At 43.0% G+C, this 16,745-nt stretch overlaps 1 protein-coding gene across 3 annotated transcripts in view; it reads left to right on the top strand.

The window, feature by feature from the left end:
- Window positions 1-16,745, top strand: part of prd1 (pruning defect 1) — a 133,589-nt gene that overhangs the window by 69,738 nt on the left and 47,106 nt on the right. For all 3 annotated transcript variants that reach the window (XM_045760038.2, XM_045760030.2, XM_069317016.1), the window contains 4 exons: window positions 55-186; window positions 5,486-5,635; window positions 9,741-10,724; window positions 14,394-14,560. In XM_045760038.2, the coding sequence (XP_045615994.2) occupies window positions 55-186; window positions 5,486-5,635; window positions 9,741-10,724; window positions 14,394-14,560 (1,433 nt within the window). The remainder of the gene's footprint in view (window positions 1-54; window positions 187-5,485; window positions 5,636-9,740; window positions 10,725-14,393; window positions 14,561-16,745) is intronic.

The following is a 16,745-nucleotide window of genomic DNA, read 5'->3' as shown; positions in this document are numbered from 1 at the left end:
ATTGTGCTTTGGGCATACATGTTAAAGACCTCAACTTGTGGCTTATACTTGCAGGAGGATCGTCTTGCATTAGAAGTGGCCCAGGGTCAGTCTAATATGACTGTTCCTGGTCATATTGCTGACCCCATCACAGAACAGAGAATCTCTGCCCAGTTATTTACTGGTGCTGATGAGAAGCTTTATAGGGTGAGTAGTCTGTAATGTCTGTCGTCCATGCCAATGAGGTAATGTTACCAGATTTTGACCAACAGCAGCAAAATTCACTTGTGCCTGCATAGTTGGATAAAGCTATACAGTACCTCAAAAATAATATATGATAATTTATTGTGTTGGGGGGACTGGCAGCCAGTGTATATATACATGTTAGGTCTATATAGAGGTCTAGGGGTCGAATTACTGACCCTTCCCAGGATGAAACCCCTCAACAAGCTAACTCCTGGATACCTATTTACTGCTTGGTGAACAGGGTCTATAGGATAGGAAGAGCGCCCACCCATTTTTGTCCCGCCCACGAACTTTGGTCATGGTGCCTGCATTTGGTAGGTCTTCAGGTGTTGGTCTACCATGAGGACTGGCTGGTGTGGGCTCTCAGCTAATCTGCCTGTCCACTAACTAGGGATTTGGTTCTTTCTCAGCTCTAGCTCGCTGGGTTCTGGTTTTTTGTGAACTAATGGAAGCCCCAGTGTATTCCATCTCTGGTTTGGATCTGGTTTGGCCTGATTTAGGATTATCAGTTGGTGTTGCTTTTCCTTTCTCCTGCAGCCTTGCTCAGCCTGCAGTCCCACCTGCTGTTGGTATTGAGGGGGACCCAGGGGACTTGGGAGTTGCTCGAACAGCTGTGTAGGAAATGAATTTTGCCCTTCTCGTATACCAGTTGGGCAGGGTTTGACTTCAGAGGCTATTCTGGTACCTTTGGGGGCAGACTTTTTTTGCCACTTTCGCGATTGCTGGGTGCATCCTCCTGTGTCTCTGCACTGGTTGCGTCATCTCTAGTTTCCTCTAAGGTTTTTTGGGGTATGGTGCCATGACACCTTCCCCCTCCCTCAGTTGATGTCTTCATGTCTTCACGGACGCCTTGGCCATTGGTTGGGGCTTAGTGACCAGCTCCCACCAGTCTGGCCAGGGTTGTTAGCATCCTTCCTTTCGTCGTGGACAGTATGATGCGGGAGTTTGCGGCGGTGTGGTAAGCATCATGGCTTGGTGATTCGGCTCCACTCGGATTGTTTTTCCATGGTTCATTGTCTCGACCTCTTCGATCTGTGGCTCTGGTAGCTTCTGGAAGCTCTTTTGCCGAGTTATTGGGGTTTGCATCTCCATGCTGTTCACATTCTCCATGTATCCAACATTCTTGTAGACTGTTTATCACGCTTTCTTCCTCCTCCCACGGAATGGACAGTTGATGCTGATTCCTTCCTCTGGTTTTGCCGGACATTCAGATGCCTAAACGTCGACCTCTTTGTGTAAGTGTATTTATTTCTTTTTCATGGTCCAGCTGTTGCTCTGGGTGCTGGCATGGCTGGCAATAGGGAAAGTGATTTTTATGGCTCCCTCATGGCCGGCCCAGCCTTATTTTCAAGCACTACTTGTTTGATGTCTGTACCCGGACATATTTCCATGGCTCCGCCTCTTTATCAGCAGGTCGGGTGGGTGACATACCTCACTAGTTCGAATTTCTCTTCGGCTTTATGCATCTGGACTTTTTGACGCATATTTATTGCCATTTGCATGGCAATCAGAGGTTTGGTTTAGTGGTGTCCCACCTGCAGTCTTCTCAGCGACAGATGAGGTTTCTTGGTGTTTTTTTTTCCGTTTTCTTTCTCTTCAATGTTGTCCTTCCATTTTCCAACAGTTGTTTTGTCCTTTCTTTCTTGGATCTTCTTTGATCGGCATCTGATGCCGAATATTGTCATTTTTTATCATGTGGCGTTGGCAGGGCTGCTTCAGCTCTTGTTCAGAGTTGTTCGTCAACTCTGAACAAGAGCTGAAGCAGCCCTGTTTTGCACTCTTTCTCGCGCTTTCTCTCTGCAATCTTTCTTTCTTTCGCTTTTCTCGCCTTCACTCCAGCCTGCTCATGTGCCGCCTGAACCTGCCTCGTCCTTAGTCTGCGTTCCTTCTTTTCTCTCTTGCTCGTTTTCCGATGGCTCCTTCGGTCCGGGATTGGTTGGGGAAAGCTTTGTTTTTGCTTTTCTTAGCCTTCAATTGTTGGGTGGGTGGGTGAGCTTCATACTTTTCTTAGTGCCGGGGTATTGTTCTTTTAGTCCGGGTGGTTGTTTTGTTTGGTTGCAGCCGGCTCCTTGATACCTGCTTGATGAGGTTCTGGGAGTTGTTCTACTCCCCAAGCCCAGCCTGAGGCCAGGCTTGACTCCTCTTTATCTGGTGAAGAATGAGTCAGCAGGGTCGGAGAGGGTCAGAAAGAGGACCACTCTAGTAAGAGAATGCAGACGACTGTACAGGAGGAAAAAATCACAAATTCTTAAACACACGACTCGCAAAAAAAGGAAAAGAAGAAAAAAGGGAAAGGAAAAGAGCAGACGTTGAAGCAATCATACGAGTTTGAGGAAATGGAATTGGAACAAAAAGCTATACAAGTGATAAAGAAAACTCCAAAATATTTTCTCACATAGGCAAAATCAAAATAATAAACCTCCGCCAGTATTGGACCTTTAATTACAAACGAAAATTGTAATTAAAGGTCATAGCCAATATGAGGCTATGTTTAGCACACAAATAAACACGAAAGTTGAAGATCCAGACAGCTTCTTTATGAATGACATCCATGCTGTAGATAATGTAATGGATATTAACACGAACTCGGAAGACTTTGAAAGAGAAATTGACAACATGTCCATGCACTCAGCTCCTGGGCCTGACTCATGGAATTCAATATTCATAAAGAAATGTTAAGTCAATATTCATAGAGATGTCAGTATTCATAAAGAAATGTTTCATAAAGAAATGTTAAATACCAGTAGCACGAGCGTTCAGCGTAATATAGAGAAAGAACCTAGATACAGGGAAGATACCAGCAGCACTTAAATCCGCAGATATAGCTCCTCTGCACAAGGGGAGGAGTAAAGCTTTAGGAAATAATTATAGACCAGTTGCACTAACATCACACACAATAAAAGATTTTGAAAGAGTGATTAGGAATCAGATTTCTAGTTTTATGGAAAATAATGAACTACACAACCCAGGACAACATGGATTTAGAGCGGGAAGATCCTGTCAGTCACAGTTACTTAACCCTCTGTGACAAAATCACAGGAACCGTAGAAGAGAAGCAAAATGTGGATGTTGTATACACAGACTTTGCAAAGGCATTTGTCAAATGTGATCATGGAGTGATGGCCTATAAAATGAGATCAATAGGAATAATGGATAAAGTGGGGCATTGGATTTTCAACTTTGTCAAACAGAATGCAGAGGGTGACAATCAAGCCCAAGTGTAATGAAAAGCTCTGTACCTCAGGGCACAATTCTTGCACCGCTGCTATTTCTCATTCTTATCTCCGATATAGACTAAAATAATAGTCACAGCTTCGTGTCATGCTTTGCAGATTATACGAAAATTAGCATGAAAACTTCCTCTGTAGAAGACACTGAAAAACTACAGGCAGATATTAATAAGGTCTTAGATTGGGCAACTGAAAATAACATGATGTTTAACGGTGACAAGTTCCAGGTACTGTACTTACATGTATGGTGGAAACAAGGAAGTTAAACGAAGCACAGGGTACAGGACACAGACACAATCATAGAAGGAAAGCAACATGTTAAAGATCTGGGAATTATGATGTCTGACAACCTAACATTTAGTGAACATAACCAAGCAAATATAGCTGCGGCGAGGAAAATGATAGGATGGATTATGAGAACGTTCACATCCAGAGTCCCACAGCAATGCTAATACTGTTAAAATCACTGGTGCTCACCTGTCTTGAGTATTGCTCAATACTTGCTTACCCTTTCAGAGTGAGAGAGATCTCTGAATTAAAGGGAATACAGAAAACATATATGGTTCATTGAAACGATAAAAGATCTGAATTATTGGGACTGTCTCAACCCTCTCAAAATGTACTCTTTGGAAAGGAGACAAGAGAGTTATCAAATAATATATACATGGAAGATACTTGAAGTCCAGGTCCCAAATTTGCATAGTAGAATAACAGTGTACTAGAGCAAAAGGTTCGGAAAGAAATGCAGAAAAACCAGTGAAGAGTAGAGATGCCATAGGCACAGTCAGAGAACACCATCTGAACATCAGAGTTCCACATCTGTTCAACACCCTCCCAGCGAGGAGGACAATTAGAAATATTGTTGAAACAAAGGTGGATGTATTCAAGGGGCACTTAGAACCTTATTCAAGGTTCTTGCAAGAACTCGCTATGCTATAATGGATATGTGGGCCTGCGGGCCGCTCCAAGCAACAGCGTGTTGGACCAAGTTATCACAAGTCAAGCCTGGCCTCAGGTCGAGCTTGGGGAGTAGAAGAACTCCCAGAACCCTCTCTGGGTATGCTCCAGGTAAGAAGGCTTCCAGAGGAGTCATTTAGTTGTGGATGCTTGGTTGTTTTGTCCAGTGGCAGTTTTGTGCCGCTATCTTTGGGCCACTGGTTCTGTTTTGGTGGTCTTGTTGTGGGTTGATCCGGTTTCCCTGATTCCCTGTTCTAGGGCTCATATTTCTCAGGTTGTCAGCAGTGTAATTAAAGCTAGCTAGCATGCAGTCTACCCTCGTGCTCATGATGTTGGGAAGTACACCTCTCTGACGGCTGTGTTTAATGGTATATCTTGGGCCGATATTTGTCCACGGGTGTTTTGGAGGTCGAGCAGGATCTTGGCTGCCAGGTATCTTGTTAATGTGTCTGGTCCTCTACAGCTTGATGCAACTTGATTGCTGCAGTGCTGCTGCCTCCCTGGTAAGTGCCCCTTTTTGTCCTTCTCTGTGTGTAGTTTGCTTCGAGTCATCGACAGGGCTCCCCAACAGGAAATCAGTGATGAATATAATGAAATGCCAGTTTCTGGGTGAGCCCCGGAGGCTCCCAGACACCCTCCCTTCTCCAGGTTAGTGGCGTGTTTTATTAAAAAACTGGCATTTGTAGGCCCGGCTGACCTGTGCAGGCACTCCCCCCCAGCAAGGGGGGGGGGGTGGAACAAACTAATGAGTGGCTGGTTTCACAAAATTGGTTTCATTGTTGGGGAGTTCTTTTGACAATTTTTGAATTTCATTACATTCAGCACAGGTTTTTTTTTTTCTACCGTTTACCATATTGTTATGGACAAGTAAGACATGTTTTGTAAAAGTGATCTTGAATATATATATTTAATTACAATTGTGCAACCAAGTATCAAGTTGCCCTTTTCAATTTCATAAATAATATTACTAAGAAAATACTGTATTCATTGACATAAATATAGTACCTATTAACTATCTAGTTCACCCATTGAAGACATTTTCTGTAACTGAATTTTGTATGATATTCTTTCAGGTATTTAATGTGCGTGAGGGTCATAGCAGTGGCAGCAGTGTGGGAGTTCAAGTTGTACTGTCATCACAAGCACTCTATGTGGTCACGCCTCGACTCAGAGGAGCGAAACAACGACATGCCGTCTTTTACCATGACATTCACACTATTATTGTAAGTGTTGAGTACTGCATTAAGTTGTATTGAATAATTTTTTACTATCGTCCCATGAGATTTCATTCAGTTCTGCTAATGGATTTCTTTGAGCCATTTAGTATCGTTAGTATTGGTTAATTAGTGTATTTCAGTGGTCACTTTTTCAAAGTATTTTCTTTTCTTTATAGGGTATTTTTTGATTGAATAGTTAGTACAGTAGTAAATTATTAGGGTCTGTTGGCCATTAAAACACTAATATAAGGAGAGATATAAGTGTAACCATTCTTCCATTGTGGTGCTTGTAATTTGTTCCACTCATGTGCTACCAATTAATTGGTCTGTGGTTCTTATTCTCCCTTCTATGCTTTGGTAAATAGCCCTTGCCTTTTAGTAAGAGAAAGAGGAAAGAATGGCAAAAAAAATTCCAAATTCTGCCATCAACTCGGCTAAATGCTAGAATGTGGCACCGCTTCCAAAGCCGCATTAACACCAAGTAAAATACCAGCACTTCCACAAATATGATAACATCATTCTTATTTGCCATTGTATAGGGCATCAAAATATGCAAAACAAAGAAAGTCCACTTAATTGATGGCTTCCTAAATGAGACAAATGCAGTGTTTGCAGCCCTAACTGAAACTCACACAAAAGATTACTATGATAGTGAAGTATGGATACCAGAGTACAATCTATTCAGATGTGAGAGGAAACACAGGCTACAGGGTGGGGTCAGCCTGTACATCACAGACACACTCATTTGCACTGAGCTGCTAAACACCACAAATGATATAGTGGAAGTGTTGATTCTCAAAATAGAAATTCTAAATGTGGTAATTGTCTTTGTATATAAATCACCAGATGCAAATCCTCAACAGTTTATAGACCCACTTACAAAAATAGAACACTGCTTAGAAAACCCTCACAAACCCAGCCCAAACATCATCTTGGTTCGTTCGTGGTTTCAACTTATGGCACCTAAAATGAGAATGTGGCAAATACAGTTATAAGAGAGAGAATCCTAGAAAACAGTTTTCGTGAAGTCGCACACAGATAGCCTCTTGCAAATTTGTGACAGATTTGCCTTAAACCAGCAAATAGTAGAACCAACTAGGAAGGAAAATGCCTTAGATCTTATTTTTACAAACAATGATGAACTGATTAGGGACATAATGATTACAAATACCTGTTGCTCAGATCACAACCTAACTGAAGTTCAGATAAGCATGGGCAATAGAGTTGTGTGCAGCCAGACTTAAATCCAAGAGGGGGAGAATTTAGTAAATTCAGTTTCAATAACAAATGGATTAACTGGGAACAAATAAACCAAGCACTCAAAAAAACATGTGAAAGACAGCTAGCTAATGTAAACTTAAACCAATGCCTGGAGAAAATAGGTACATTAGCACTAGAAATATGTGCATCACACGCACCACTAAAGAGAAAGAGAAAGATGCAAAATGGAACGAGAAAGGCATTCCCTTTATAGACGATGAAAACAAAATGCAGTACAGTACAACCTCGATTCAACGTACCCCGATTCAACGAATCTCCGGCTAGTTCGCACACTTTTCAGGCCGAATTTACTCACCCGGTTTGACGAACAACGGTTCGCCGAAGCGGGGTATGTTCGGATTTGCTTACGACGTCGCGACAGAGTTCACAGACTGGTGGAAAACTTTTCCATTCCATCACAGATTACAATTAATAATTCCCTCATATGGCAAGTTCATTCACGTAAGTGGACCACACAAGTGGACAGCACATGTGGGCCACAAGCTTACGAAGTTGGGACAGAGTTCACAGAGTGGTGGAAAACTTTCCAATTCCATCAAAGGTTACAGTTAATAATTCCTTAAGGGACCAATAGATAGTTTTTTCAAAGTTGTTCAATGTCAACCAATATTTCTGGGGGGAGCCCCGTCGGCTCCCCGGAGCTATACCAGGCTGATACGCTAATGTCAGACTTTGGCATCAGTCATGTGTATGGAGTTCTTAGGGCCTACCAGGGACCATGGCCAGAACCTGGCCCCCTCAGAGAGGCAAGGGGAGCAATGGTCTATAGAAACCTGTCTCTACCTCCTCATTGTGATGAGGAGGTAGAGACAGGCAATAAATAGGCAAGAGAGAGCTGAGGAGGAAAGTAGGGTGTAGGGGATAGTAGTAATAATGAGAACTGCAGAGGGCCTATTGGCTCTTCGTCCTATCATTTCTTCACGGGGCTCTGTCAGCTATCCTCTTGCCTCCTGGCTCACTAAAACCCTGACACCTTACCTTGGCACTTTTTCCCCTGCCCACCTTCGTCACTCTCAGGACTTCATAGAAAGACTGCGCCTGCAGCCCTTTTGTAAGATGCTTAGTCTTGATGTCGACTCTCTGTTCACTAATGTTCCGCTCGATGACGTTCTCTCTTTCCTTAGACAGAAGGCGTCAGAGGGCCTCCTTCCTCTCCCGCTTCTCACTGACGTTTTCCTCGATCTCATTAGACTCTGTGTTGACTCTAACTCTTTCTCTTTCAATGGTAAATATTACACTCAAACTTTCGGTATCGCTAAGGGTTCCCCTCTCTCCCCTGTTCTTGCTAATTTCTACATGGAATACTTTGAAACTGTTCTTCTTCCTTCTATTGATACTCGTCCCTCTCTCTGGCTTCGCTATGTTGATGACATTTTTGCTTTATGGCCTCATGACCTTAATCTTTTCCAGCCTTTCCTCGCCTCTTAACAATCTGGCTCCTTCTATCCATTTCAAAGTTGAGTGGGAATCTAATTCCCTCCTTCCTTTTCTTGATGTTCATGTTCACAGCTCTGTGTCTGGGTTCTCTTTCTCTGTCTACCGTAAACCTATGCATAGTGGCATGTACATTCACTTCTTTTCCTACCATCCTCCTTCTGTTAAGAAAAGTGTCCTCGTCTCTCTCTTCCTCCGTGCTCTACGCATCAGCGACCCTCAGTTTCTTGATTCTGAAATTGCCTTTATCTACAAATCATTCTCTCGTCTTGGTTATCCTTTGCATTTCATCAACTGTGCCTACTCTCAAGCTAAACAAAATTTCTTTCATCCTAAACCAGCTTCCAACACTAGTAGCACTGTACTATGCCTTCCCTTCATATCTGAACTCTAAACTTTTACCAATACCTTTCGTCCTCTTGACATTAAACTCGCCTTTCGACAAACTAACACACTTCGTAGCAATCTAGTTCACACTGCTCCTCCTGCTTCTAATACTGCTGGTGTCTACTCTATTTCCTGTTCATCTTGTCCTCTCCAATACTTTGGTGAAACTGGCCGTACACTGAATGACAGACTTAAAGAACACAAGAGAAGTGTTAAGTCTGCAGACACTAACAATGCTCTCTTCTGCCATGTGAGGGATTCTAATCATCCCATTGATTGGTCTTCCTCCAAAATAATCTTTCCTGCCTCTACTCTACACAGACGCCGTCTTGTAGAATCGGCTCTGATACACAATGTACCCAACATGAACTTGAGTCCTGGCTTTGTTGCTGTGGACTCTTCCCTTTCACAGTATATACTCAAATGCTCTAATCTTTCTAACAAACGTGACTTAACATAAGCTTACCCCTTCCATTTATCTTTCTTTCTCTTTCCTTTTCTTTCTCTCTTCTCCCCTTTTTCTGTTCATTGTCTTCTCCTACGCTCCCTTGCTATCCTCTTCTTATTCCTATTACTACCTCCTCCTCATTCGGTGGTTATAATGGGAGCTGCCTTGTATGGGCCAATAGGCCCTCTGCAGTTCTCATTATTACTACTATCCCCTACACCTTACTTTCCTCCTCAGCTCTCTCTTGCCTATTTATTGCCTGTCTCTACCTCCTCATCACAATCGACTTGAGATTGGTCCAGGACGGACTGAAACGTCGCCGTCCCTTCAACTTCTAGTGTGTGTGGTCTGGTCAAAATGTTCAGAGTAAATTGTGATACACAATTTAGCCACAGTAACAGTGGGGAGAAGAAATGATTGCTTTCAAATCTAAAAGTTAAAGACATCCTTCAATGGAGTGTGAGGCTTTACATGTTTTATCACATCAATTGGCATGAGATGTGTGGTTATGTGACGAAAACTAAATTTTCCAAAATTAATTAAAGTTGTTTGTAATTACAGGTTGGAGCTAATGACCAGTGGATATGTATACTCAGTAAAGAGGCTGTAAGAGATGATTTGGAAACGGCAGGAACCAAAGTCGGTATTCAGTTGGAAGTTGGAGATCCCGAAATTACACACAATCTTGTCAACTGCTTAGAAGTTGCCATCCGTCGCCATTTTGCAGCTCTGAAAGTCCATACAAAGGAGAGATATGTTAAATCTTGTTCTGATAAAAGAAGCTATTATCCTGCAAGGAAAGAGTTTCTTCAAGAGTTTACTAAAGAATGTGTAGATAACTTCTCAAATTCACTTTTAGAGGAATCGCTACTTAATGCTTGGGATACCAGAAAAAATTCAGCTATTAGTCAAGCAACTGACATAAGTCAAGATTCGCCTGTTGCAACTCCAGGATCTGGTCATATTAGTCAAGATTCAGCTGAGGGCAGTCAAGAATCAACAGACGTCAGTGATGTGTCAAATGATATAAGCCCAGCTTCTACTGAAGTTAGTCAAACATCAGTTGATGGAAGTCAAGTATCATCAGATCTTAGTCAAGTGTCTAGTGAGGTCAGCAACGTGTCAACTGATGCCACTCATGAGTCGGTTCATGCCAGCCACGAGTCAGTCGATACTAGTCAGGCAACTTCTGACATGAGTCGGTCATTATCAGACGATACTCCGACATCATCAGACATGATCCAATCTCTATCAAACGTTAGTCAAGAATCTTTAGACGGCGGTCACATACCAGTTGGTGGGAGTGAAGACACCAGTGATACCAGTCAAGTTTCTGGAGACACGGTCACGGACAGTAAGACAACAGATTACGTCTGCCCTCTACAACTTCATATACAAAAGCAGGATATTTTTTATAGATATGCTGGTGGTTATTCCCGTTGGAATGGAACACTATTGGAAAGAAGCCTGCCAGGAGTTGTGGCACACCCAGCCTGGGAATTGGCAGGATTACGCAAGTGGTTAAGAGCTCAACTGCGCATTAAGGTAGGACTCTGAATGTTCTCGTTCAGAGAACAGAGAGAATTCAGGGAATTCCGATAAATTCCCATTTTCTTATATTTTAAAATCTCATTAGTGTTAGTAGAGTTATTGGGCTATTTAACTTTGTTTAAATAGAATAGTAAAAGTATTGCCTCAAATATTTTTTATTCAAGGTGCCAGCTTGATTGTATGTTTGATGAGTGTTTGCATCTGGGAATGTATACATGTTGCAGTGCTATACAGTATTAAACGTGCCTAGTTAACTAGTAACAAGTTTTACTTTTAAACTGAGTGAAAATATTGACATATATATAATTGACATATAATATTGACAATTGGAGGGGCTCTAGCTTCTCCAATATTGGTGAAGAATATCAATTTGAGATTTTTCTCTTCAGATAAAAATTGGAGATAATCTTTAACAGTATACAGGTGAACTTGGCTTAGTGATTACTTAATGCTATTAATATTTGCTCTCATATTCTTTACAATTATAATGTTATTTAAACAACTTAACAAATACTTTAACAAATTAAAAATTCCCACTTATGAGTTTGCGGTGGTATTATTTACAGACACTCGTGGCTCCCCGTTGTTTGTAATTAGGGCCCTGACAGCTGAGGGGAGAGCGCTTCGGATTCCTAGTCCTAAGGTTCCGGGTTCGATCCCCGATGGAAGCGGAAACAAATGGGCAGAGTTTCTTTCACACTGATACCCCTGTTACCTAGCAGTAAATAAGTACCTGGGAGTTAGACAACTGCTATGGGTTGTTTCCTGGGGGTGTGTAACAAAAAGGAGGCCTGGTCTTGGACCGGGCCATGGAGATGCTAATCAGCGAAATCATCTCGAGATAACCTCAAGATAATTACCTAATTACCTAAGTGTAGTTACAGGATGAGTTATGCTTGAGGTGTCCCATCTACCCATCACTCTGTTATATAACACTTTGAAACTATTAACAGTTTTGGCCTCCACCACCTTCTCACTTAACTTGCTCCAACCATCTATCACTCCGTTTGCTAAAGGGAATTTTCTTATATTTCTTTGGCAGTTTTGCTTAGTTTAAATCTATGACCTCTTGTTCTTGAAGTTCCAGGTCTCAGGAATTCTTTCTTATCAATTTTTATGTGGGGAGCCCCTTCAGCTCCCTGGAGCTATCGGATTGATAATAGCTATATTAATCTGGGGCTTCAGTCAATGGAGTTCTGCCTACTGGGGACCAGGTGCCAGAACTTGGCCCCCCTCCCCTCAGAGAGGCGTAGGGAACAATGGCGTAAGGAAACCCCACTGTTTTTGAGAGTATTCCATATCTGCCATCGACCGGGGAATAGGCACCCAGAAAGATAGGCATCCCAAAACGAACCCCACTTGCTAGGAAATTGCAAACCCAAGACTGAACAGGGAACCAAAACTCCCCCAAAAGAAATCAGGAAACAAGCAAACGTCATCAACCCTGCGCTTGTCCACGCAGCTCCCGCGCTGGCAGCCCACTCCCCAGGTCATAGTGAAGCTGTCTGAAGCTGAAGCAGTTGCTGACTCTGGCCCTCGATTTCCTACCAGGATTTGTGCCCTTGTGGTGTTGCCTGCTGTTTGTGGTGCGGTGGCCAGGAGGAAATTAGTGTACTGGGGGCAACCTTCCCTAAGCACCATGTAAATACTACCCTTGGGTTCTAGGGTTATCTTCCCTGGGGCCTTCAGGACCACACTCTCGTAGTGGTTTCTGCTGCTCGGCATTGACCTTGCCCTTGAGGCCAGCTGGGTAGGCTGTTTGTTTGGTTCTGGGTAGGGAGTAGTGGTGTTGCTGGTTGGGGCACAAAGTGCTGTGCAACTCGCCTACCTAGCAGCGGCTATGTTCTCTGTTCCTCTTGTTGTTGTTGTGCTTTTGCAGGGTTTTTCTTTTTGTTTTCCTACTTGGAGGTCATCTGCCTGGCTTAACTATTCATCTGCCTAGGTTATTTGGGGTGGCCCTCCTCTAGGCACCCGTGCTTGTACACTTCACAGGGATTCAATTTGCCCGGTTCATTCTTTGTTGACATCTTGACATTGTCATTCAGGCTCAACTGGTTTTGCAGCACCATTACCTGGACTTCCCGTAGGGAGCACCCACCTATGGGCCCTGGAAAACCCCGTCGGGGCTTGGTTAACCAACGGATGCGTCCTCCGAGTCCCATCTTGCTTTGTGCGAGTTTGAGGGTGGTTCGTTGCCCTTGTCTCGAGATAGAGGATCACCTGTTTTGCCTCCTCTTTGCTGCCTGTTGGGTTGGTGACACCTTCCACCCGGAGTCTTGCGAGACGTGTTCCCCACTCATGCTCCAGTTTACCCTTTCTTCTTTAAGTTCTTAGGGGGTCAGGCGGCATTCTCGTTGCATAGTAGATACAAGTTGTTGCAACTCGCTAGGTTGGTTGCCCGCTCGGATGCCCCAGGGCTGCCCCATTTTGGTTTTAGGGACCCGGGCCTGGAGGCATTGGTCGCTTCGACCTTGGTTCAGTCCACGCCTTCAGATTCTTTCCCGGTGGTCATGGTTTGCCCTGCTCCATCCCCCTTGTTGCCGCCTCCCAAAAGTCTGAAGGTTTCGGAGTCAGGGCAGAGTTTACTTGGTGATGAGACTTGGGCGGCTCCGGGGGCTGCCTCATTCGAGATGGAAGCATTCGAGCCTGATCCTCCTGCCAAGGCTTCTGGGCCTTCCCAATAGGCCCCCTTCTTTGCTGCCTTTCCCCTGGACTTGGCCTTTTCTTCAGGGTTGGAGGGCTTGGAGGACGGCTCTGCCCTAGGGCTTGATTCAGAGGCTCCCGAGGCTGGCGGGGAGTCAGCCTAGGGTTCTTGGACCTTCCCTTTGATCCTCGTCCTATCTCTTTAATTTAAATAGACTTCCTTTATCCACTTTATCTATTCCCCTCAAGATCTTGTACATAGTTATATCTGTCTCTTCTCTCCTCAAAGGTTGTGAGGATGAATTCTCTCATCCTGTTCTCATAGATGAAGCCTTTAAATTCTGATACTAATCTAGTTGCAAACCTCTGAATGTTCTCAAGTTGATGCTTCACAAAGTGTGGGTTCCATGTTGGAGCTGCATACTCGAGTAATGCTCTCACATAGGCAATGTGAATTGACTAGAAAGCCTTCTTGTTTAGATTCTTAAATGTTCTTAATTTAGTTAACTTCCCACATGCTGCTGATGTTATTTTGTTCACATGAACTTCTGGTGTTAGTGTTGGGATTATGTCTACTCCCAAGTCTTTCTCTTATTGTTTCTCTTAATTGCCTTCTCTTTATGGTACCGTTAAACATTTATCTCTGTCTTCCTTATCCACGTTCATTACTTTGCACTTATTTTAGATTGGATTTCACTTATTTGGTAGTAGTGGTGGTGTGTCAGGATTAGATATTTCATATTTATTGCTCATCTGCATATGCAGGACTTGTCTTGCCAGTTGTTGCTCTGAAAATAAACATGCGATTTATACTTGACATTCGTACTGAAGTACACATGTAGGATGCCCCACGTGTGTACACACGTAGGGTGCTCTACTAGTAGGAAAGTATCGGTTTCATGGTAGGGGTATTTTGAGACAAACAGTGGAGTTCAAGACTGGACGATTTAGGCTATCAGTTAACATGTACTGTATGTTGTTGATAACACATTGGTAAATTAGTTTTTCTTATTTTTTTAGGAGTATCCTAAAGTTATTGGTTACTGGCTTGTAGACTGGGAAGATGGAAGCAGCCTGGGAGGAGGGGATGCTGTTTCTGGACCTTTAGGACCAGCCAATGAAGGACCACTAATGTTCAAGCCACCTGGAATTCTCATGCCATGGAGACCAGCATATTTTATTCTTAAGTGAGTTGGCCAACTTTTCTATTGTTAATTACACTGTGTAACACATTTACTATTTATTTTCTTCCTAGGTAGCCCTAATTGCTTACACCTAATTCACTAGGTGTAAGGCCGCCACAGTACAGAAAATGGCTTTTGTTCACTACAAACTTTCCTTTTGTGACTACGTTGGTTTTTTAAGGTCCAGGTAAATACAGTCAACCCAGCCATCGCTTTCCTGTAAGATCTATGTAGCTGTGTTTTAAAAATTAAGTACAATTTGTTATACTGGATCTTCCTATTGAAAGCCATGCTGTCTGTCTGTGTGTGTGTGTGTTAATATGTCATTTCTTTCCAGGTATTCTACCCATCTGGTTTTCTAGTATTTTGACTACCCCACTTATCAAAGATACAGGTCTAATTTAGAGAATCTTCTCTGCAACCATTTTTGTAGATAGGGAAAAAGCCAAATATTTCCTATATCTGCTAAGATTAAAAATCACTTGAAGTGGAATGCTTAGCCCAAGAGTGCATTCCCTGAGAACCCAAGGTGAGACTTCATATTGGCCAACTGCTTTGTACTTAGCTCCTTTTGCAGTTTTTCTGCTTCATCTATAAAGACTTCCATGTATAGTGGAACCTAGGTCTACAAATGCCCCAGAGTACAAATTTTTCGGTGTACGATGTCAATTTCATCATAAAATTTGACCCGGTGTACGACGTGTGCTTGGAAGTGAGCATAGGACATATTCATTATGGAAACAGAATGTTTAAATATTTAGGTCGTGTTACAAGCACACTTATATAATATAACCCTTCATCCTGGTGTGGGTCTAAATATTTAAGATATATATTTCCAGGTGAATAACCCTTTCAGCAGAAATGAAACGTAATGTTTTGAGTGGAGCAGAGGAGAAGGAGAAAATAGGAAAACTTTCAAAATTAGCATTGTGGCTCAACCTAGGTGCAACGACAGCCACTAATATACCATTCCTTCAGATATAGCATCCACGTCAGCATCCACTCCTGCAATGTCAGCCACTAGTACTGTTCCTTCAGATTAGCATTCACATCAACATCCATTCCTGCTGCCAATCATCCAGTTTCAGCAAACATAACATTATTGCCTGCTGGTGACATTTTACAAGAGGGAATACCCTAATCTGTAACAGTAAAGGAGTTTGCAATCCAAGAGACAGATCTGGGGTAATGGAACGTTAATGATACTTACACAGTCAATTACTGAATTCATGGTGGGCCCTCATGTCAGAATCATGATAGTTTCCTTTCAAACTCATGCTGAGTATATAAAGCAGCTGGAGTAGAGAATATGAAGGCAAGATATTTTTCAATGTGTTCAACTGTGAATTGCGGAGTGGCGAGTATGTAAAACGTGAATGGCTAATCTATTCACCACCCTAATGTTGTTTGTACTGCTTTGTATGTCGCCTATTATCCAAGAAAGAAACTCCCTTTGCTACATTGGGGTTCAATGACTGGAAGCACAGCACTGTTACTGTAGAACATGAAAATGGAGAATAACATTGAAAGTGCATGACAGCATATTTGATAAAACATAAAGAAACGAAGTGTAGTTGACCAGATCACACACTAGAAGGTGAAGGGACGACGTTTCGGTCCATCCTGGACCATTCTCGAGTCGATTCTCAAGTCAATTCAATCGACTTGAGAATGGTCCAGGACTGACCGAAACGTCGTCGTCCCTTCACCTTCTAGTGTATGGTCTGGTCAACATAGTTTAGCCACGTTATTGTGACTCATCGCCTGCAAACGAAGTGTAAATTCTATATTACTTGAGCAGCATCATTCACAGCAGGGATATTGGCATAAAGTGTTAACACATGTAGTTTCTGTAATTTGCTTTCTTGCCTCTAGAAGTTTGCCATTTCATGGAGAAAATCAGATTATTGGGTCAGCAAAAAATAGTAACTATTTAGGTGTACTAGAACTGCTGAGTAAATTTGACCCTCTTAGGGAGCCAGTCGGCCGAGCGGACAGCACGCTGGACTTGTGATCCTGTGGTCCCGGGTTCGATCCCGGGCGCCGGCGAGAAACAATGGGCAGAGTTTCTTTCACCCTATGCCCCTGTTACCTAGCAGTAAAATAGGTACCTGGGTGTTAGTCAGCTGTCACGGGCTGCTTCCTGGGGGCGGAGGCCTGGTCGAAGACCGGGCCGCGGGGACACTAA

Source organism: Procambarus clarkii, chromosome 86, assembly GCF_040958095.1.
Source record: "Procambarus clarkii isolate CNS0578487 chromosome 86, FALCON_Pclarkii_2.0, whole genome shotgun sequence".
Lineage (NCBI taxonomy): Eukaryota > Metazoa > Arthropoda > Malacostraca > Decapoda > Cambaridae > Procambarus > Procambarus clarkii.
Note: the sequence above shows the minus strand (reverse complement) of the source record. Positions and strands in the feature narration are given on the sequence as shown.